This window comes from Cynocephalus volans, chromosome 11, assembly GCF_027409185.1.
Source record: "Cynocephalus volans isolate mCynVol1 chromosome 11, mCynVol1.pri, whole genome shotgun sequence".
Classification (NCBI taxonomy): Eukaryota; Metazoa; Chordata; class Mammalia; order Dermoptera; family Cynocephalidae; genus Cynocephalus; species Cynocephalus volans.
Genome location: NC_084470.1, coordinates 119,074,955 through 119,098,680, shown reverse-complemented (window position 1 = coordinate 119,098,680; position 23,726 = coordinate 119,074,955). Strand labels below are relative to the sequence as shown.

The following is a 23,726-nucleotide window of genomic DNA, read 5'->3' as shown; positions in this document are numbered from 1 at the left end:
AGTCTGTCAGGTGTGGTTGATGCGGTTGGCATGGGTGAGACCAACCCCCCGGGGAGAGCAGGGGCACCCAGGGGAGAAGAGAAGACCCCAGTGAGCTAAAGGGAAGGCCGACTGAGAAAGGGGTTCCTAACTTGTTTGTGATGGATAGTACGTGTGTTTCAGATCATATGGTTATTATGAGAGTAATCACTGGGGTAAATTGTGAGGCCACAGGGTACAGAGTTTAAGGTCTTGGGTTCTAGAGTCAGACCCGGATGGGTTGACTCGGCTCCACCATTAGTTCACATGTGTGGCTATGTGAAAGTTGCTTAACCTGCCCGAACCTCCTTCTTCTTTCTGTAAAACAGAGATAATAACTGTAGCTTCCTCATAGATTTGTTGTGGGGATTAAATGAAATGATGTTCATGAAATTATTAGTACCATGCCTGCACATACTAGCAAATAATGGTTTTAAAATACATTTCATGGATGGGGTAGCACCTCACCCCAGTTTTCAGCCTCTGAATATGTTGGTGGGTTCTAAAGTCCCAAATTTGATCTCCACCCCTGACACTCTTCAATTAGATGAGGAAACCTGAGGTCCAAAGTTGCTCAAGATACCATATCAAGTTGGGATTGGAGCTGCGACTAGAATACCAGCTCCTGATTTGGGGTTTTGTATCACAGCTTTTCTGGAACATGCAGAACCACAGGGTGGATCTTACAAAGGGATCTGGCCACATGTCAATATTGCATCTGAGAAAGGAAGAAAGCTTAAAACAATGTCTTTCATCATCTGACACTTTGATTCAGGAAGGTGGCCCATTCATTATTTCAATGGGGCTTTCTGCACCCTAGCACGATGCTGTGGATTTAGGGCTCTGGATGCTGCAGCTTTTGGTCCAGCCTCCTCTTCTCAGGCCCAGGGACAACAACAGCCAATTCCATACTTTGTGTGATCACCTCTCACAGGCTTAAAAGGCTATTGCTTGGGCTCCTCCATGCTTCCTCCCCCTTACCTTGGCCAAGTTATCACTATTATTGATTATTCACAAGGAAGAGGTTCAGACAGGGTCATCAGATGCTGAAGGGAGTCCCCAGCACTGTTTCTGACTTCTTACACATGGCTTTCTTCCAAACCTAGATTCATTGACAGGTGGAGTGGAGTACAGAAAGAGACATTAACTAGGAATAAAGAGGCTTTGAAAGTAATGATCTGTGATGGAACAAGTTACTTCCCTCAGTTTCCTCATCTGTAAAATGGGCTTAATACCTGCTCTCAAGTTTATAGAGTAGCCATTCAATGGATGTTAAAAGGACTTTGGAAAGCCCTTTTCAGATGTCAAGTTTTCATAATGCTTGGAATGGCATGGAGCTGCACCCTAAAAGAACACAGTGTCCCTTAGAACTTTCCTAAGCAGGCCTGGCATCTCGTGTTTTGCTCACGAGGACAGCCTCATGCTGACTCCTGGGGTACTTTGGCTTGGTGTTTGAAAAGGTTATTATTAGCTGGATTTTAAGATTGCACATTTTGAATGGGTAGTGCTGCAGTTGCATTGCAGAGCCCCCTGCGTGACCAAGGACACAGTGTGGCCACAGAGAATCTGAGCCTGTTTTCTCCCCTTAGTATTAGATTCCCACTGAACAAGGAGGTTCTTTTTACAAAGAAAAGTGTGTTTCTTTGCTGGCTGGGCAAAGCAGGTAGGCTGTTGTGGATGGCCCAAGGATCACAGAACGCCCCTTCTCTGTGGCATTCATCATGTTAGCATTAAATTTGGAGGCTGATATTAGCTCTCTTTGCCTGAACCACCATCTCTGGGGAAACCCCCTCCCAAAACAGCCTCTTAAATACCCATTTGATGAAAAGATTGGTCTAGACCAAGCCAGAACCTACCTTCAACCTCTTTAATGTGTTATCTTCCCCCGCAAACACCCAGTAGCTCACCCCAGCCCCCACCCCCAGCTCTCTACCTTCACCTATTATCTTCCTGCCTGAGGAGGCAGCTACTTGTATTGAGTGTTCTCCTAAGCCGAGGGCGAGGGTGCAGCCGGCAGGGGGCTGGCCCTCAGCTCTTCTGTGTCTGTGCCTGCTAGGCATTCACAGGCTTCTGGGAAAAAGACTGTGTGGGAGGATGGAGCCAAATTGGGCTGCAGTTTGAAACCCTCCTGAGCACTGACAGATCTGGCTAACGTGGGGGAGGGAGCGTGGCTCCTCATCAGAGTAACCAGAGCTCAGAATGGAGTTGGCATCTTGGTGTCTGGGGGCTGAGTCTAGCCCTCTTTCCAGCTTGTGTTTCCCCAGCATTGGAGCTGGCTTGTTTCAAAACTGCATGAAAAGCCACACAGACCTGGAGAGAGTCCTTGTTACCCCTCGCAGCCACTCTCTGGGGTGCTCCCAGGATCCACAGGCCATCAGACTCCATGAGCATGATGACCCTTAGTAACACCAGGCTCGAGGACTATGTTTTCTTTTTCTGGGACTCCAGGCCCTACTGTATTTAAAGATGGCAGAGGGTCCACCAAAATACTCTCCTCACTGAGTGCTCTGAGTCACTGTACATCACTGTGACTAAAAGCATGGGCATAGACCCGGGAATGGGTCCCAGCACACCTGCCCACCTTGGTTTCCTCATCCATAAATTGTCTCTATGTTTCTGCTGTTGGGAACATTAAATGACAGACTGCATGTAAATCACCTGGCATGTACGGTAGGTGTTCAAACAGTGGTAACTATAACTACTATTGTTGAACAAACTTGGTTTGAGAAGTCGTGGGGCTGTTGCTCTAATTGCTTTGAAGGATTCAGCCCCTCAATAAGGATGGGGTGTTCCTGCATCCAGTGGGATGGGGAAATGTAAATGAGCCCCCTTGATGTTAGGAATGACAAGATTTGGCAAAGATCCCTCATGGCCAGATTGTCAGGAAAATGCACAAATAACCTGGGTGGTGTCTGCAGGCTCCTTTAGTTTGCTGAGGCCTCCAGAGGGCTATGGCTGTGGTGTGGGAGGGCGGGCTTGCTCAACCTTGCATATGATTTGCATGTGATCTTCTGTAACCCTGAAGTTTCCCTTGGCATTTTCAAGTTAAGATGTTGCTTCTTCTCCAGGTGGGCCAGATATTGATTTTCTTGTTCTCCACTTATTTCTCCAACCACTGTGACCCGGTTTCCCAACCCAGCGAATAGGGCATGGGGGTGGGGTGAGGAGGTGGATGGGGGAGGAGGGAAGGGGGATGGTGTGGACCTTACTGCACATTCTCCCCTGTGAACCTGAGCCACCGTAAGTGATGAGAATGGGCTCTTTCCGGAGGGAAGGCGCATGATGCAGAAAGGACAGAGGGAATTTTGCCCCTCGGGTCCACTCTGGTCCAGTCCTTCCCTGCATCCCCAGCCTAACCCCGTGGCGCCCTAGGTCCCCTTGCCGCCGGGTCCCGCGGGGGAGGGGCGCAGTAACAGGCGAGCGTGGCTTTGAGGAACCTTGCGGGAGGAAGTGGCTTCAGAAGCGCCCTGCGCGCGCCAGGGGCAGGAAAGGCGCGGGGTGGCGGCGGGGGAGGTGCGCAGATGGCGCTCGGCACGCCGGGCGGAGCGAGGGAGCGGGCGCACGGGCGGTGACACCGCAGATGCCCGGCGGCCCGGGCGCCCAGTGCAGGCGGCGCTGCGCGGGCACCGGGACAGGTTGCAGATCCCGAGCCCCCTGCGGGCCCCGCCGGCCGAGCCCAGCCCAGGAACCCAGGCAGAGCCCGGGGAGGGTCCGCCCCGTCCCCCACCCCCTCCGCATCCCGAGCCCGCCCCGTCCCATGCGCGGGCCGCCTGGGCCAGATGACGGTGGACTGCAGCATGAGCAGTGGGTACTGCAGCCTGGACGAGGAGCTGGACGACTGCTTCTTCACCGCTAAGACCACCTTTTTCAGGAATGTGCAGAGCAAGCAGTCTCCAAAGGTAAATGCAGTGATGCGGTGCTGGTCCCGGAGCTTTCCACAGAGGCGGGGAGCGGGGTGCGGAGTGCGGATAACTTCTGTGGTCTGGGAAGGAGACTCTGCTCTGGCAAGCACGCAAAGCCATGTGTCACGGGGTGGCCGGGCAGCTGCCCTGTGGACCCTCTTGAACTTGCCGGCTGAGCGTTGAACTTGCCACCAAGCGTTGGATCTGGAGCTTCAGGGACCTGCTCTAGTCAGCCCTCCTTTCAGCATTTCCTGTCCCTATACCTTTTCAAAATGGCTCTCTAAGACTGGGGACTGCCTTGGCTGATGGATTGACTGCTTGCTCACCTGTGCCTGAGAGGGTAACGGGGCAACTGCTCTGGCTCATCTTCCCACCCCCAAATTTGAGTTTGGAAGTTCTAGATGTAAAGTGGGTGTCCCTCGGTAAGGTAAACATTCGTAGGTTGAGACTTCCGCATTGTAAGTGACCAGGAACCATCTTAACGCATAGTCCAGCAACTTTGCAGAAGTCCAGGGTGTTTTTAGAAGCAAACTAAAATTTCTCTGCTAGGCTGTTGTCATTCTACCCTGCTAACTTCCTTGATCGGTTTGGGTAACCTAAAGGGGTTTATGTGTGTTCCCTGATGGAGCTGTGGAGTTTAGTTATTCCTAAGGGTGGCAGCCTCTAGACACCCTACAAGCCTGGATCCCCTGGCCACTGTCCTAGTTGGCTGCAGAGCCATGTATCTGTCAGGTATCTTGGTGGGAGTGGGGTCAAAGCTGTGTTTATTTGTTTTGTTATTTAGATGAGAGAGCTCCAAACCATGTCCTTAAAGAGATTACCTAGAAGGGACTGTTCTGTAGAGAAGTGAGCAGTTAAATGTCATAGGTGTGTGCAGGCTCATCATTAATTCAGCAGTCCTACACCAATTAGACTTAACCAAAAACGTCCCCAGGCCTGACTCTGGGGCCTCCTTTGTAAATAATTCATCTTGCCTGCAGGCCCTGCATTTGCTGGGTTCTAATACCAGTCAAATGCACTAGACCTTTCAACTGTGAGAGGATGCCCAAGAACCAAAGCAGAGATCGTGATTTGATGTTTGAAGGAATCAACTAAAACAGGCCCTTGGAACCAGCACCTGTTTTCCAGGGAACTCTCTCATGAGGCTGGGGAACGGGGCTTATTCTGGAGAGCTGGGGGCAGGTGTCCCCTTCCCTGGCTGTAGGTAGGGCTCACGCAGAACAGCGTGGCTGCTAAGGGGAGGTGTCTGACCCTCTTCTAGATTTCATTGTGTGAACCCCTCTCCTCCACAAGCACACCAGCTGTCTGGGTCTTTAGACCAGTGGTTCTCAACCTTAGCTACACACTGGAATCTTGGGGAGATTTAGAATATTCTTATACGTGGTCCCACACCCGGGGAGTCTGATTGAATTAGCTTGGGGTACAGCGTAGGCATCAGGAGTTTGAAAAGCTCCCCAGGTAATTTTGATATACAGCTGAGGTTTTGAACTATTGCTCTAGAGATTTGTGTTGTTGCCTGGGAAGGAAATGGTTCCTGTTTTTAAAACAAAGTTTATCTGCTATGCTTGCCTCTCACTCCCAGCCAGGCTGTGAGCTCTTGGTCCCAGAGGGTGAGATTTTTGCATAATTGGATAAGGAAGAGGCACTGCAAAGCCGGGGTTTCTTTTACTTGGCAATTGAAAATGGTAGCCCTTTCTGATATTTCTTGGGAGAAATAGAAACATTCTACAAGAAAATATGCTGGGGTGGGGTTGAGGAAGGGGGATGTGTTGAACCCCAGACAGGGCAATGGGGGATAAATGCTTCAGAAAAGGAAGGGCAGTGGCCATGGTCCCCTTATCCCTGTCCTCTGCCAAAGACTGCAGAACTCTCCGGAGGGGGAGAGAGAGAGCCAGGGCCACCTCTCGGTTGGTTGAGCAGGCACTGGGGTGGCCTCTCTGGCCAAAGAAGGTGCAAGCTGTGAAGAGGTGTGTGGCTGACTTAGGAGCCGGGGAAGCCTGCGCCAAAGGTTTCAGTCTTTCACTCTTCTAAGAGTTCTTTTGCCTTTAAAACATTTTTCAGCTCTCTTCTCCCTTGGAGTCACTTCTGCAAAGGGTTTCAAAGAGATCTGCCATATCCCGACCCTATTCTGACTGCTAACAATGCTTTTTTCCTACCCAAAGAGAGAGCACGTCTGAGCTCCTATGAGAATTTCTTTTTCCTGTCTCCAAGGGAAGGACTTTATGTTTCCTAGTCGCTGAGAGACTGAGGCCCCCAATTGGGAAAGGCCGAGAGACGGCTTCTATAAATAGCCTTGTCAGAACAACCTGTGTCTGCTGCTCAATCTGTGTCTGGCTGGAACAGAGCTGCAGGGAAGCCTTGCTGCTGTTCCGGTGCCACCACCTGCAAGACGTCACTTAACCTGTCTCCAAGGAGTTCCCGAGCCCTCTCTCGAACTCCCTTTGCTGGGAGGTGGGAGGTGGGAGGTGGGGGGGGCTCCCCCTTTCACAGAGAGGAGGTGCCTGAAGGTCAGGAAGACAGCAAGGGAGGAAGGGAGACCACCAGGGCCTGGGCCCCGGCTTGGTCTGTGCTTTCAGAAAATGGTAGCTTCCTGGGGTGGTGAGCCACATTTGAGAGGGGCGGGGGACCTGGCTTTGAGTCACACCAGACAGTTTCAGGAGGCCAAGGTGGTACTCTCCGGGTACTTCCCCACTTGGCTGGGCACAATTAGATGGTGTTTCCTTGGGTCATATGTGTCAAAATGGAGCTCTGGTGGCCTGGGGGAGAACCAGCCTATATGCTGGGGCAGTACAGCCTGGATGCTCTCGGTGCACCCGGTTAGCCCAGTATAAAATGCTGGAGTTTGTACTTGTTCAACAGACTCCGGGATCGCCTCACAGAAGGAGAAACTGAGGCCCCGAGGGGTGGAAGGACTTCCTCAGGCCACGCATCTGGTTGGCCGGAGCCTGGACTAACACCTCTCTTGGACTCCTTGTCAAGTGCTCTTCTACTTGGTGGTCTTCTACTCAGTGGGTGACTCGGGACAGACTGCAGGCCTTGTCCCCTCAGAGCCTTCTACAAAATGGGATGACCCAAACACCCTCGGGCTGGGTAAGGTCTTGAAAGGTCCTGACCATTCCTCCATTCCATAAGGCACACTAGCCAAGGGGACATTGATCCTACATTTAACACTACAGGTAGTCCCTGGAATCTTACAATTTTAATCGTTTAAAAGTTCTTCGTGGTGTCTATCCTAAAATTGAAAGATTTTAGTAGATGAAAATCTATCCGCTTGCTGGAGATTTTTCCTCATATGTGTTCTCCGTGGGTATGGAGAACAGAAGGTTGACTATATGGTTAAATATTACAGTCAAGCATGTGTGGAACACACCGCCCCCCTCCGCCCCCAACTTCTCTGGTCTACACTGACATCACTGAATTCTTTTTCTTCAAGGAAGATGCAAAAAGAAAGAGTCTTAGAGCTCAGGGTCCTACACCATTCCCCGTTCATTCTGCACTTGTCCATCTCCTCTTGCCTGGGCAGTCGGCTCCTCCCTGGACAGGGCCACTGTGGTAAACTCCAGGGACACCAGCCAACCCTGACAGTCCTGGGACCACTTGGGGGAATCCCCGCCTCTCTGCCAGAGGGAGGCAGGCTACACTCAGGCCTCAGGTGTAGCTTCTGCCCTGACCACCTTGTCGTGAAAGAGTAGAATACTAAAAATATGTTAGCTCCAAGTTTGAGCCATAAAAATAAAATGAGAACCTTCAGAAGCATTGGATATCTAACTGTTTTTTATGTGTTGTCTCAGAGGCTTACACAGCCCAAGACTAACCCCAAAAGACTCTTCACACTGGCACAGACAGGCAATAGCCTTCCATTTAGGGATGTTGTGTACAGCCCACTCCTGTGGATTTCCCTGCCTGTTGCCTCCCCTGGACCTTCTCAGTACTGCTTTTCTCTGGGAAGCTCATCAGCCCCGTAAGATCAGAATTCACGTCTCCTTCAGGTCCAGTGCAGCACCAAGAGCTCAGTTACAAAAGCCAGGTGCTGACTACATGCTGGATGAGTTTAGTTATTACATCTTCTCTTTCATATCCTGGACAATCAGGATGGGACCAGCTGTTGTAACAAACAACCCCTGCTTTCAAGTCATTGACTATAATAAGAAGTTTGTTTCCCCTGTTACACAGGGTTAAATTGGCAGGTGGGGGCTCAGGATAACACATGGGAGAGTTTTGTGGGCCAGGCTCAGAAGTGGTGTGTGTTTCTGGCACCCACCTGCTCTTGGCCAGGACTGTCACGTGGCCATACCTAACCACAGGGAGGCAGGGGAAAGAAGTGCAGCTGCGAGCCCAGGCGGATTGGGTCGTGGTGAACACTCAGCCGTCTCTGCCACGCACTCCTCCCACCACCTTCTCTGCACCAGCCGCCTTGGAAGCTCTGCTCATACTCTCTGGGTGAAAGGCCTGGCCTCGGTCTCTTTGACCTTGTACCTGTCCTTCATCTGTCACTGAGGATATGCTGCTCCTGGGATTGGGTCCTGTCTCCCCAACTAAACTGGGAACTCCTTGAGGACAGATGCTTTTCCTTAGCATAGCACTTCTCTGGTTCCTCGGTAGCACCTGCAACCTTTAGAGTTGCTTGAAGCCCTGGCCACCTGCATCAGAATCACGCTTTGAACCACTTTTGAGTTTCAGGGGCCCCACCCTAGACCTACTGACTTCTGAGTCTTTGGAGGCAGGACCCTGGAATCTGTCTCTTAAATACTCTCCCCTGTGATTCTCATATATACTGAACTCTAGGAACCACCTGTTTAGGAAATATTTGGTAATTGACTGCTTACTCCAATTGGAATGCAAGACAAGAATTTGTCACAGATTCCTGAGAGGTTGCTAGGCTGGAAATTGGAGCCCGGAGAGGTGTAAAAGGATTTGTCCCCAGTCACACAGCTAAGTAGAAGCAGAATGGAGGACTCGGGTCCCCTTGGAGCTTTCTCCATTGCTCCCATCACGACATGCTGAAATCTTATTTCAAGGCTCTTTGGGCGACAGCCCTTGGAGATCCTGACTGCCACAGGATGTGATGGAAGACACACAGAACTGTACATCAAGTCCTGGCTGCTCTTCCCAGCTTAAGCCACTTACTAAGAGGCTGCGGCCAAGTCACTTAAACTCTTGGACTCATGTACTGCATCTGGTCCTTTCCAGCAGGAACACGTCTGATATGATCCTGTCCTCCTTCCCCCACTAACTGAGAGCCCCTCACCTCTTTGTGTGGGAACAGACCCTTCTTGCCAGTTTCTCATGGGCCTTGCAGGGATTAGATATTGACTCCCAAGTTGTCTAAATTGTAAGGACTTCTCCTAGGGTGGCATCAGGAAGAGGACCTACTTTCTGATGTGAGTCCCTTGCTTCCAGACCACCTGGGCCTTATCTAAGACATCCTTGTTCACACACACTGCTTGGTCCAGGCCATTCTTCACTCTGTGTTCCAGATCCTTCCTTCCTGCCCACTCTTCTTTCTTCATAAGTTTAGACTATTTATACTGACTCAGCTGGCTTTTCCCTATCAAGTGGTTCCAGTTGCAGTTTAGGACACATACAACATCTATCCACCCAAGCAGTTTAGGAAAAAAGGAAGAAAGATTATATGCTGATTGATCAGTCATTGACTATGAAAAAAACAGAGAGAGAGAGAGAAAGAATATACACCAGTATCAAACCCCGAATCCCATCTGTTATTTTGCATAGTCAGGCTGGGATCTGGATCCAGCCCCCCAGCTTGTGAGCTTGAAGAAGAGGCGTCAGCAGGCCCAGACTGTGTGCCTGGGAGCCTAAATTCTCTTCTCTCCTCTGCTCTCAACTTGCCAGGTAACCCACACCTATGTACTTTCTGGCTTTGGGGGTTTCCTTTGTGGAAACCTGTCCCAGACCTGTCCTCATTCAAAATTGGATTTCTTCTTCGGCCTGGCTCAATCTACCCCTAAAAGAGCATGAATATCCCAGGTCTAGCCTGGCATATTCTCTGGAGACAAGAGGACCAGGTAAAGTTGCCAAGAATCAGGAGCATTTAATTTCAGGGCCAGGAGGAGGAAATGAGCTGTAGTGAAGAAAACTTCAGGGTTGAGTCCCTGAGCCTGTGGCTTCTGTCCACCAGGCTGTCTCGGTGGCTCCTCTCTTCTCCCACCCCACCCCTAGCTTTGGCTTATCACTCCCCAGCCTGTATCCTCCATCCCACTTCCCTTCCTAGCTCTAGAACAAGATTTTCTACAGCCTGTTGGAGTTCCCTACCTGCGTGCCCATCAGATACCTAAAATTCAGTATGTCTGGAACCAACTCATTTCCTTCGCCTGTAACTGATTTCCCTCCCAGTGTCTGCCCCACCTTTCTAGACTTCCCCCACCCCTTTGAAAACTCAGGGGCCTTCACCTCTTCCCTTTCATTCAGCCCATCACTGTGGGCTCTGTCTCTGCAGCGTTGCAGAAGCTAGGCCTCTCTTTCCATCTCTTGTCCTGTCTGGTGCTGGGTGCTTGTCACCTCTCACCAAGCTGCTCCAGTAAGTTACCCATTTGGTTTTCACCCTGTTTCTTCCCCTTCTGTGTACCCTGCATACAGCTGCTAGGGCATATCCTTCTTGTATCCCAAAGTCTTCACAGGCTCCCTTTGCTCCAGAGCGAAGCCCATACTGGGTTCTTGCTCTTTCAGGACAGCATCCCAAACCCTGATTACCTGGCCTCAATAAAAACATTGTGTTTTTAGCTTTCTTATAGCACTGAGCACCAGAAGTGGTGGATACAGAGGTGGAGAGGACGTGGTCTCCACACTTAAAGGCCTCGTGGCCTCCAGCCACGCTGTGTATGAGACCCTAGTTGCTCCCTGCCCCATCCATGAAGTATTCAGTTGGGGCCCCTGGGCAGAGGGACACTCAAGTGGAAGACATATCTGCATCTGCCCTGCAGCCATGTGGCTTTTATCAGAACGTGGTGGCAAGCTTCTGAGACAGGGAGGATAGAGGAGCTGACTCCTAGAATCAAAGGGTTTGGACGTGACTTGCCCATGAGGGGCTGGGGCAGGCTAGCAGCAGACTGACAGTGACGGAGCTGCAGCAGCCACTGGGGGGGGTGGAGGGATGAACTCAACCTCTGAAAAGCAAGAGACTCCTGAAGCTGGAGGGAGCCGTAGGGGTCATTACAGCCACTCTGCTGTTTCCAAGCAGGCCTGCACATAACCCATCACAGTCAAGAGAGGGGAAGCTGTGTTTAATACCTCCCTCCTCTTCCAACCTATTTATCAATCCTTCCTTGTCCAGGGTGTTGCACAACAGGATTCGGGATCCCTGGATCCCTGCTAAGTGTGGGGTTAAAATCCTGGGCAAAAAAAGTGGGGAGAGAAGCAGCAGAGAGCTTATACCCGACAGACTGCACCGGCACAGTTTCTGTTGCTATCAAGCCAAAAGGTTGGTACATTCGACAACACGTTACGTGAGAGGGGTTAGCCCAGGGCGACGCCCCCACCCCTTGTTTATCCTACTCCAGAGCATGAGCTCTTCGTACCACAAACAGCTTCTTGGGTGAGTCAGATTTTGAAAGGCTCCAAATAAGCACCAGTCACCATCTCAAACTCCGGAGGCCTGTCGTAGGAAGCTGCTGTTCTCATTTAGCCAATTTCCCGATGCTGAAATTCAGGCCATTTTTGCCTCCCGTTCTGGCCTTGGGAAATCCGGGTTACTGTCTTCTGTCACCATCACCGTGATCTCATCAGCCTGCAGCTGATGAGCCGCTATTACCCTCTCATCTCCCGGCTCCCCCCGGCATGAAACGTGGTGTACAGCTGTCTCCCTCACTGCCATGTGGGTGGCACCCGGAGCCGGATCCGCACGGTGCTAGCCTGCAGTTGGGAGCCTGAGGCAGGTCTTCCTGCACCGCACAACTGAGGTTAGACATGTCACCTCTACCAACTGTAGTACGATGGAGAGGCAGCAGCACATGTGACGTTGACACTCACACATGGCTGGGAAAGTGTGGGTTCGTGAGGAGACCATGGGAGCTGGTGGATCTGGGGTGTTCAGAGAGCACGTCCAGTTGTAGCTCTGGGCTCCCCAAACACCTGGCTTATCGTTCTCTCCTGTTCCTCATTTTGATGGGCTGTACTTTTCCGGACCAGAAACCATATCTTGACCACCATTGTGTCCCTTGGTACTGGTAGGGGCTTAATGCATGTCTGATAAAGGAGGAGTGGACTTGGAGCTGCTTTCTCAATAACCAGGGGCTCCAGGAGGCCACAGGGGACTCCACAGAGGATGCATATGCAAGTGCTTAGAGCAACGTTTGGGAATGTTGATCTTAGGACTGTTTTAAAGGGAAGCTTGCTAACATCCTGGATGTGGAATAAATGGATTTTTCCGGTAACTCTGAAAAGAAAAATCCCAGTAAGCGAGCAGAAAATGTAAGGACCTCTTTCCAGACCTAGAGCAGCCCCTCCATCCCATCTGTGATTGCTCAGCTGTTTGCCCTGGAAGATGGGGCAGGCAGAGCTGGCTCACTAAGCAGCCGGGCCTGGCACCTGCTGGCGGGAGTGGTTGTGGTCCATCCTCAAGTGGGGCCTCCGAGGGGGCGGGTAGAGGGGCCTGTGTGAGGAGATGGGAGCGCCTACTACCACGGCTTTCTTCTGCCCTGCCGCCATGGGGAGGAGGGACCAATAAACCTGTCGTTCATTTTACTTTCCCCATTTAATTTTGAGGGAGCGAGAGATCCCGGCTTGGCAGCCTGAGTCGTTTGGGCGTGCTCAGTTGGCACCTAGCCTTCGCGCCGTATAACCTCAGGGAGCACGCTCCCCGCTCTAGGCCCCACTTTCTCCTACTGTAAAATAGGAAGACTTGCCCCTCCAGTGGAGAGTAAGTGCTATGGGGGGCCCAGCATTGGATTGTGAGAACCTACGGTGAACTCTAGGGCTTGGGATAAAAAGGCCATTTTGAGAAATGCTAATGGGTGTTGAATTTTGTCACCGGGGGCAGGGTTTGTCAGGGTGCCTGGAGGTATAAGGCTCTGTTTACAGAATAGACAAAGGGCAGGGGCTAAGGGTCTGCTGGGAAATGGTGAGAATGTGTAATCGTCATAGTTAATTATTGGCTCTTGATGGGGTCAGTCACTGTTCTAAGGGCTTTCCTTTTTTATTTAATCCTCACTACAACTAAACTATATTATTGTTTCCACTTAACAGTGAGGAAACTGAGGCACCGTAGGGGGGTCAAGTAACATGCTCAGTGTCACATAATAGTGAGGAATAGATCCAGGATTTGGACCCAAGTAGTCTAATGCCAGAGCTCCTAGCCATTAAGCTATACTGACTCTCCTTTAGCTCTTTCCAGAATTCTCCAAGTAGTTGAAGCCCCAGCAGTGAGGTCAAAAGGTGCCCACAAATGCAACCCCATGTCAGCAGTACTCATTTTTGCGTCACTGAGGATAGCATACTTTGCCAGGCCATTTAGGGGATAGAGGAAATCAAATGTCCTGCCCCTGAGTCTTTGTGACACAGTGAGAGGCACCTGGAAAGACTCACAGCTGTGAACGTGGTGTGCAAATACCTGTTTGAGTCCTTGCTTTAATTTCTTTTGGCTATATGCCCAGAAATGTAATTGTTAGGTCGTGTAGTAATTCTATGTTTAATTTTTTGAGGAATCGCATTTTACGTTTCTACCAGCAGTGCGCAAGGGTTCCAATTCCTCCGCATCCGAGCTGACACTTATTGTTTTCTATTGTTGTCATTATTGTTGTTTTTGACAGTAGCCATCCTAATGGGTGTGAGGTGGCATCTCGCTGTGGTTTTGATTTGCATTTCCCTAATGATGAGAGATGTTGGGCATCTTTTCATGACCACTTGTATATCTTCTGTACAGAAATGTCTATTCAAGTCTTTTGCCCATTTTTTAATTGAGTTGTTCATTTTTGTTGTTGAGTTGTTGGAGTTTTTAATTTATTCTGGATACCAATTCCTTATCAGATATATGATTTGCAATAGAATCCTCTTTAAATGGGTCCAATCTTAGGAGAGACTGGGATCTGGGGTGTGGTATTGGGGCCCACTCACTCACCTACCCAACATCCGTCTTTAATTCACTCCACACTACTCTGGTTCTGGGTGCTCTGGGAATACAGAAACAGAAATGGTATCATCTCAGACTTTGGGGTGCTCATGCCGTATGGGGGAGATAGGCTTATAGGACTAACATTGCTATCCAAAGGAAGAAACCAATGCTGGAGTAATTGGGGCATAAGTCAATGTTGTTGGAAAATTTACTAATTCTAGATAGAAGTGGGTATCCCCCCAAAATGTATTGTTAGTTCCAGAGGTGGGGGGCAAATTCTATCCCATGGGGAGAAAGACTTCTTAAGTTGAGTGGTCAGGAAATTGAAAGGTGGCTGACCTAGGTGAGGCTGGGTGAGGGGACAAAGACCCAAGAGAAAAACTAACCTGAAGAAAGACCTTCTAGAAACTGTTCAGGGCATGAGAAAATGCCCCCAAGAGAAAATTCCCGTGGCCATCTCAGTAGAATGGTGTCACCTTATTCTGCCTGGATTCACTTTAGACATTTGAGTTGGAAAATAGTCTTCATGAAGGTCCAGATGAGGGGAGGACAGAAATGGAAGGGGTTAGGGTCATCTATTCTCAAAAATAGTCAGAGGACAGAAGTCTTGTGTGATTTACAGTTATAGTCTCAGTAGTGGATAGGTGCCATGGACCAGGAATCCTACAAGACCTTTATAAAATTCTGGAACCTTTTAGTTTTCCTACGTTTGTTTTTGGGTTTGTGTGTGTGTGTGTGTGTGTGTGTGTGTGTGTATTACTGTGCCTTTGTGTTTTGTTTGACTCATTAATCACATGTTTACTGAGCCCCTATCATGTGCCAGACTGTGTTCTGGGAGCGGCATCAGTGAGCAAGACAAAGTCCCCTCCCCGAGGGAGCTTGCGCTCTTCTGATCAGGCTTCAGGGGTGTGTGCTTATCTTCAGAGGCAGCTGGGGCAACTGTGTCGTAGGCCGTAGCCAGGCCTTGGGGTGTTTGGGGGACAGTGTCAGAAAAACCTCCAGAATCAAGTACATGGGAGCAGCTTTACAGAGGACAGAAGAGTACACGGTGTCCCCGTAGAGAGGAAAAGAGAGGGAGCAAGTGCCTCTAGGCCTGCGAGGGGGCGTCTGGGGCTAGAGTAACCAAATGTACTGTCCTGGTTTTGCCATGGAAAATCCTTCATCCTTAGAAAACAACCCTCAGTCCTGGGCAATTTGGGACAATTGGTTACCCTACCTAGGACTGAACAGCTGGCCACATGGCCAACTTATCCATGAGGCACAGTAGACATATAGTGTCAAGGCCCACAGTACTTTAGAGGCCGACAAAAATGTTTTAATTTCTTTTAAAATCAGGATTTATCGCTTCTCGGCCTTTTGGCTAAGATCAAGTGTAAAATCAGGATTTAAAAAAAATGAACTTTTAGGTCAAAAAAAGTATTTAAATATGAAATATTAACATATTTGTCTGTATACTGAGGCAATCATAAAATATAATTTTCAGTGGCTTTTTATGGAGGAGGGGGCCCATGGCCTCAAAGACAAAAATGCTTAAACCCACAAAAGTCATAATGTGGCCCTGGCTGAAAGGCCTGTCAAGGGTCAAGGTCAAAGGCAAGATGATTCCCATATTGGTCAGCCCCACTAACCAAACTTCCCTTTGTTCCACGAGACATCATCAGACGTGCCATCTCATTTAATCTGCGCAACAGATATACAAACTGCATTTCACAAATAAAGAAATCTGAGTTTCAGCGAGATTGACTTGGTGAAGTTCACAGAAGACCAAGGGCACGGCTATCTTGTGGCCCAGTGTGTGGAGCGGTGGGGTCTAGTGGCGAAGAGCTGGGATCCTGGGTAATAACACTACCTCCCTAGGTAGTTATATAAGGGGATTAAATGAGATGTGACTGTGAAGCCCTCAGGGTAGTACCTGGCTGTTGGAGATTTTGATTATTATAATGGGGTGCTGCAGAGATTGAACCTAGGTCCAGGTAGCTGCAAGGCCACGAGGGCTCTCCAGTCTCCTGCATGGAGCTTACTGTCCCCTGGTCCTGACCCACCCCAGGTGAGCTGCTCCTGTGTATAGACTGAGATGCCACCTGAAAGAGTGGGGGACACTGTGCCCAAGCTCCAGACATGTTTCATAATGCATGTATCTCTGTCTTCCCTCCTCAGATAACCTGTGGGCTCCCAAGGACAGGGACCACACCCTGTCTGTTTCATCTCCCAAGGTCCCTTTCACAGTCCTCAACCCATAGGCAATTCAATCAGTTACTGTTGACTGACTGTCTGCATTGACCATCTGCTCTACATTTTTGTCTTTGGGGACTTCAGTCTCTTTCCAGTTTCTCAAATTCCCCTTCCTTTTCCACCTTGGCTCCTCTGCTACCAGAGCTGCTCAGAGTCCACGTGGTTGTGCTGCATGGATGGCTCCATGCCGAAGTCCCTTCCTTGCTTTGCTGCTGCAAATAACCTATTGGAAAACACAATTTAGGAGTGTCCAACCCTTTTATTTTGGGGACATTCAACAGCTCCATAGAGGGACCTATGGGGATCTACCCCTTTACTACCTTGGGTAGGACTGAAGAATCCATCCCAGAACACGGACCCTTCAGAAACTGGGAGGGGCCCTATGAGGAGTCCCCATGGGTCTCTTTCCCATCTGGTTGAGACCATCACAAAGGAACCCATGACCTTGAATGGGGTTTGGACGTTGAGCAGGGTGTTTCAAACCCAGCCCAGACAGGTGGACATCTGCCCCTTGCCTTCAGAGGTTCCCATTTAGGACAGGCCCAACAGACCACCAGGTCACTCTTACTCAGGGGACTTCTGAGCTCTCCTCCTGCCTTAGGCCTGGAGATGGTTTCCACCCAAGGGGCAGAAGAATTGCTGCTGACGGATTTGCTAAGAGCTGAGAAAGAGGAAATGTGGCAAAGGCTTACGGTGAATGGCTTCCGGGGTAGTTTTTGTTTTGTTTTCTTGAGTTGCCTGAGTTAAGACGGTGTAGGCCTACTTGAGCATGCCTGAGATGGAATCTTGCTGACAAGTAGAGAAAGCCGGCGGCAAGCAGTGAGAGGAGTGGAGTTGTGGAGGTTAGAACTGTTCTTAGTGCTCCTTAGACTGGTCATTCCTGCGGCAATTCAGACACGCCAGCTCGCCTCCAGGAGGCCGCCACCCCATCCCCAGTTCTCTGAAATGGAGGAGGAAGCAGTGGTGAAAACCACCCTATCTCGTGTAAAATCAGCCCTGCCAAGGGGCCTCAGATTGCCTCTGGTCTCACTTCATGATTTCATAGATGAGGAAACTGAGGTCCTGAGAGAGGAAGTGACTGGCTATAGGTCACAGGTCATTTGGTGGTCTTGCATTCATTTTCACCAGCAAGCCGCAAAGAGCCAAGCCACGGGGCTGGCTAAAGACCGGAGCACATGCAGCCCACATGTTCTTGGCATCAGCCCCTCAGGGCTCAGGTCAGTGTGAGGTGCCCGTGGACCTGGCTGGCTGGTGTCCAGAGCTGGCAGACTGTGGGCTGGGACTCACCCAGCCGGCTCTGCCCTCCCCTGCTACCCAATCAACAGGTGTTATGTGACAACTCCAAGCCCAGTGTTCAATGGAGCCCCACAGCAGTGCGGAAGCAGCTTACGCACCAGATGTAATGTCTATCACCCTCCAGGGAGACAGATAGTTGTCTCCCATCTAACTGGGGAGATGGGATTAACATATGTGAAACAATCATTAAACAATAAAAGGCAACATATAATTAGATGCCAAATGTAGCCATGTAGGCTCTGAAATTACCTCCATAGGTACTTGCAGTGTGGGTTCGACTTTAGCAGGCAGCTGCAGAGATCCGTGACACGTGTTAGTTTGCAGCTTTGCTGCGACGGGAAATCTGAGGCTTTGGGGCCGTGGGGCTGGTGTTTGGGAGTGAGTCCCTGGGCCAGTGAGTGAGCCTAGCTGCCCACCTGCATCCCTGCCTCAGCCAGCTGTTTCCTCCTCACTTGATTATGGAGACAAGTAAGCTGAACTCCAGTGAAGTGACCCATTCTTCGTCTGCCTGTGAGAAGTGTCTATTAAGTGACCGTGAAGTTACAAAGGCCCATTAACTGTTGTTTGAGGAAATACGCAGGAAACATAGGAAGTATAATTGAGGAGAAAGAAGGGGACCGGGACAAAGCTATTTATACCTTTCTCCACTTGGGAGTTAAAACGTCAGGGATCTGGTCCATTAGGAGAGTGGAGAGATATTAGGAGAGATTGCTGTGGACTGGAGAAATGTCACTGGGAAACTACATGGAGAAGATGGAACTAGGGGAAATGCAGGGTTTGTATTCTAGGCAGGAGAAACTGCACCAACAACGGTGTAAAGCAGACTATTTATTGCCCATGGGCCAGATCCCGTAAATCAAGTTTTATTGGAACACAGCCACATTCATCCTATGGCTGCTTGGGGGCTACAGTGGTAGAGTCGAGTAGTTGCAACAGACTGTATGGCCTGCAAAACCTAAAATATGTACTGTCTGTCCCTTTACAGAAAAAGTTTGCCAACCACTGATATGGAAAAAAGAATGAATGAATGGGATGGACATGTGAGCCAATCTGGAATAAGTGCTCCAGAAAAGTGGCCATGAGATGGGCTCAGAGGGGTAGGGGCTTTGTTCTCCTGGGATGATAGTAGCAGTACATGCCTTTGCATGGATTTGATCATTTCCAGAACACTTTCGTGCCCAGTATCTCATTGGATTGTACCTTCACATCAGTCGTATGAGGCAATAAAGGATTTTTATCCCGAATTAATAGATGAAGAAACTGAGGCTTAAAAAGGTTATCTGACCTTCTCAAGGTCTCATAGCCTGTAATGGGAGTCAAGCCAAACACACACTTGTGTTCATCCTGCAGGTATTTACTGAGGCCCTACTGTGTGCCACACTGGAACTAGGCTCTGGGATGTCCCGGTGGACAAGACAGATGGGTGCTTCTCTCACGGAACTGTCTAAACTGAAACCCGAGGCTCACTGCTCTGTAATTCCCAGGAGAAACTAGACCTTTCCCCCACCGTAGGCAGTGAGGGGCCTTTAAGTGTTGTTGAGCGAGTATGAATTATCTGCTTCATGCTCGGGGCCACTGGGCATAGAGAAGAAATAGCTCCGGTCTAGTTGGGAAGAAAAACCAAAACAGACGATCTACTTGGAAGTTAATGTAAGTCGATGCAGAGTTAAGTATCACGTAGTACAGTGTTAGCTCTAGGTGTAGGTTAGCTTTAACCTTTCTGTGGCTCAGCTTCCTCGACCGTAAAGTGGGCATAACAGTAGGACTGTCCTCGTGAACTTGCTGTGAGGATGAGATGTGCTAGTACATGCTGAGTAGGAGGACAGCGCGTGGCCCACGGTGAGCCGTAGTGAAGGAACGTTGTCACCGTCAGCGTTGTCATTGCCTTCATTCAGAGCTGGAGTGGTCAGAGAGGCCTTGACAGGTGAAGGGACTCCAGATGGACAGACAGGAGTGACGTGATGGAACCAGTGGGCAGGAAGGAGACGAGGCTGACAAGTTTAAAAAGAGGCAGAAGGAAATTTTTAGCAAAGTGAGGCTTGTGTGATTCAGGTCAAGAAAGAGTGGGCATGAGTGTCTGTGATGGCTCCAGCACTCGGCGTGGGACACACACTCTCCTCAGCCACTCCTCACCCCGGGGTGCCCTTCTCATTGCCGTAGCGTTCATGGGCTGCATTGTGCCCACCTGGGGATACTAGAAGCCACAGGACCCACTCAGAGCGTTAGTCACCCCCCAGGGAGCAAAAGTAACTCTCCACGTGTCAGTGATAGGAATGCAGACTTACCCAGTGTCTGTCTGTCTGTCTGTCTGTCTAATAGAAGATAAAGGAAAATTTGATTCAGGGTAAACTACTCTGAGATAGACCCCAGACCACAAGGGGATGGTCCTCCTTATTTTGTTACGAGTATGTTCATAGAAACATTAGGGAATGTCTCTGCTCTGACTCCTAGCACCCAGCTTCTTCACTAGGTTGTACCCCAGTAACCTTGAGAGCTCACAGAGGACACAGCCCCTTTCCAAGGCTTAGGACATGTCAGACAAACCTATTTTTCACCAGTGCCCTGGATGTGCTGGGTGCTTTAGGAACAAAACCATCTGCTACTAATGCCAGGGGCTTAATCAGAGCAGATGAATTTCATGCCAGATGCACTGAGATGTGTAAGCCCCCCAGGAGAGACACCTTGCAGGCCAATGCCTATATTTGTTCAATCATAACAGTTCCCCTTTCCATCTCTATCCTGGGCCACCCCAAGAGACAAAACTATCTGTCTGGCTTCTAGCTTTGTACCCATGGACAGAGATGAATCTTTCACTTTGAAGACTTGAGAATATGCCAGGTAAATAGAAATTGGGGCCTTTGTTTGAAGATTATTATATCATTGGTCTTGTTAATACAGTAGATTCTGCCTTTTAGGTAAACCTTTGGGGTGGCATGTATCTGTTGGTGCCAAAGTGTTAACGCTGCGGATGGACGAGGACCCTTAAAGCCTGGAATTGCCCATGAGAGATCTACCCAGTTCTTCTCAAATATTGCTGCACATTAGAATTTTTAAAATCCCTATGCCCAGACGGCACCTCAGACCAACTTAATCAGAATCTCCGGGTATAAAGCCCAGGCTGTGTTTCTAAAGATCCCCAGCTGATTGCACTGTGCAGGCAAGTTTAAGAACCACTGGTCTAGATTCTACGCCATCTCTTGGGTGGGAAAAGGATTAGTGAGCCCTTGTGCTGTGGCTTGCTGGCTCATTGGCTAGCCTTTGGGAGGTGATTCATTCAGTCCGTGGGGCAGAACTTGTCTGCTAGATTCAGTGTGGGCAGCAGGCATCTCAGGCCTGGATGTGAGATTCATAGTGTTGGCCACACACAGGGCTCCGGGCACTCCCAGACGGGGCTCCTCCGCCACCCAGAGGGCCAGAATGGTGAGGTGAGGAGTGGGTCTTCTGCGTCAGTCCTGGAAGGCGGAGGTGCCCACAGCACTTGTGTCACTTCCCCAGGTTTGTGGTGGGCAAGGGAGAGAACAGATGAGTTTATCTGCTGAAGAAAAAGGGGAACAGGCAGAACAAAAAACCTGAGGCTAAGACAGCTCTGACTCTCACTGTATTCAAAAGCAGGCCTTTGAAAGCCATGACACAGCTGCCTTTTCTCACAGGGAAATGGCTGTAGCTTGGTCGGAAACTATGAGAGGAGATCTTCCAGCAGCCTCTAGAGCTCTTTCCATCATTTAACGTTTTTTGTGTGTGTGGCTAGCTGCTACAGGACCTTGGTGTTATCAATGCCATGCTCTCACCGACTGAGCTAACCAGCCAGCCCCTATTTAACTCCTTCATGTACGTGACAATGAGAAAGCTGTTAACTCCTGAGGAGTGACAGACTGCGTGCTTTAGAGGCGGGCAGGATGGAGCATCTAATAGTAACTGGACAACTGGTCTTTCCGACTGGAAGCCCCCAGAGGGAAGGCAGCGTAGGGCCCAGGCCAAGCATGTCTGGTCCCACAGAGATGCACCCAGTGTGTGGGAATGCGGGGGGAGCTCCAGGAGCTGAGGGAAGGGATGAGGAATGAGATTCTCCATTTTGAGGGTCCCTTAATAGATCTACAGTGAGTGAAGACAGTCTGTGAGGCTCACGCCACTTGTTACCCACCTCAGGCAAACAGCACATGTCTTAGGGACTACTTCCACTTGGGTGGTCTTCAACAGAATCAAGGTCCAGTTCCAGAGACCTAAATAGGCACATAGGAAAAGGCTGAGCCCCGTATCCTAGTGGCTGCATCTCTTCCCAAGGTTAGAAGTCTCTTCCTGCCGTCTTCACAGGTGATATGGTACCCCCAAGGTCCTGAGGCCTCTGGTGCCTGACCCACTGATCACGCATATTGGGAGAATATTTGCAGGGCAGGAGATTTATAGGCCTGGTTTGACAGCTGCTCATCCCTGCCCTGTGGCACAGAGTTTCAGTGATCATTATGGGAATGTGGGCCAGCCCCTTCAGCAGAAGAGGCCATCCTCGGGTGGCCACGTGGTAAATTGAGAAAAGCATGGGCTGCATCCTTAGATAGACTTGGTTCCAGTCCCTACTCAGCCATTTACTAGCAATGGGACCACAGGCACGTTTCTTAACCTCTCTGAGCCCCAGTTTTGTAGTCTGTGAAATAGGAATAACATACATAGTATGTAAGAGAAGGTATGTGAATGCACCCAGCACAGTGCTGTTATTATCAGATCAGGAGCCCTGGGGGAAGAGAACAGAGCAGCAGATGGCTGGGGAAAGATGCTGCGATGGAGAGACGTGCTGGCTCACCTCCATGCTGAGGGGTGCGCGGGGTGGGAGGCTGGAGCCCTCACAAACTCAACCACGCCCGCTCCTCTTGTCAGCCAGAGCCTGACATTTCATGGGCTGTGTGGGACCGAGAAGTGGGAGGAGGAAGTGATGGCAGGGCGTTCAAGTGACGTGTCTCCCACGAACAGGCTTGCTGAAGGGAGGAAGGTCAGGGGTGAGCTCTGCTGTGGGTGTCCCATTGCATTTGATTGGGTGGTGCTGTGGTGTGGGGGCAGCTGTGAAACTCCCATTCAGACCCAGACACCCACAGGACAGTGTCAGGTGTTATCGCAGTCATCCCTCTCGGGGCCTCAGTGTCCTCATTTGCCAGAGAAGAATCCTGATTTGCCCCGAGCCTGCTAGATTTCTAAGATCAGGCAAATTCCAGGTGGGTTTTAACCAATCTGTTCCTGTACTCCCAGCCACACAGGGACAGTGTGATGGCAAAACCGTGAAGTGAGTGAAAATGAACTTGAGAGAAATCCAGAGAATTGACCGAGGGACAGAGTTGCTTAGACCCTGAAGTCACCCTTAAACTCTCTCCCCAATGGGAGGGATGTCGACCTCCATATTCTCAACTTCATTCTTCCCTTCTGCTTCCGTGGCGGGGAGAGGGCGTCAGGGGATTATATGGGAAGAACGAATCATGACATTGTAGGGAGAGCACAAGAACAGACCTGGAATTTGTTAGTTCTGCACATACCGACTGTAGGGTGTGGGCAAGTCTCTCGATGCCTCTTAGTCTCAGTAGTCTCACCTGTAAAATGGGGGTAGTAAACTATCTTGCAGAGTTTCGGTTTGTGAGAATTACATGAGATAATGTATGCCAAGTACTTAGCACAGAGGAGGTGCTCAGTAAATGTTGGTGGTCCTGGCACCCCAGTAGAAGAGGTTTATCCCCTCCGTCATCATAGAGAGCTACACCCTGTCCCTACCAGTTCACTCATTATCAAACAAATATGTATTTACTTCCTGTTATGTCCAAAGCACTGTGGCCAGTGATGCAGGGCCCTTGTCCTCCGTCTAGGAGAATCCTTGTCATTCCCGTCAGCATATCCTGGTACCACGCATACATGCCTATCTCCCAGCTTTATTGTTACTGCCTCAAGGTGATGAACCAAGGCTTGTGTTTCTTTGCATCTCCCATAGTATCTAAGAGCACCTCTTCCATAGCAATCATTCATAAGCAAACCCAGCTCTGCTCATCCTCCCTAGTGTGCTGGGCACCTTCACACTGGTTTCAAGACCAGCCTGCAGGATGGGTAGTATTCCCATTTCACAAGTGAGAGACTGAGGCTTAGTGAGAACTGAGTACTTTCCAGGGGTGGCCAGCTGCGTCGTGGCCCAGCTGGGATTTGCCCTCTTATGGTTCCCACTCTGAATCCATGCAATCCATTTC

The 23,726-nt window shown here is 50.0% G+C and overlaps 1 protein-coding gene across 2 annotated transcripts in view; it reads left to right on the top strand.

Annotated features, from left to right (window-relative positions):
• Positions 1–23,726, top strand: part of RASSF5 (Ras association domain family member 5) — a 68,833-nt gene that overhangs the window by 38,868 nt on the left and 6,239 nt on the right. Inside the window, exon 1 of one of the 2 annotated variants that reach the window (XM_063114273.1) lies at positions 3,673–3,917. The exons of the other annotated variant lie outside the window; for it this stretch is intronic. Within the exon in view, the coding sequence (XP_062970343.1) occupies positions 3,798–3,917 (120 nt within the window). The 5' untranslated portion in view covers positions 3,673–3,797. Of the gene's footprint in view, positions 1–3,672; positions 3,918–23,726 lie in introns of those variants that run through there. 2 annotated transcript variants of the gene reach the window in all.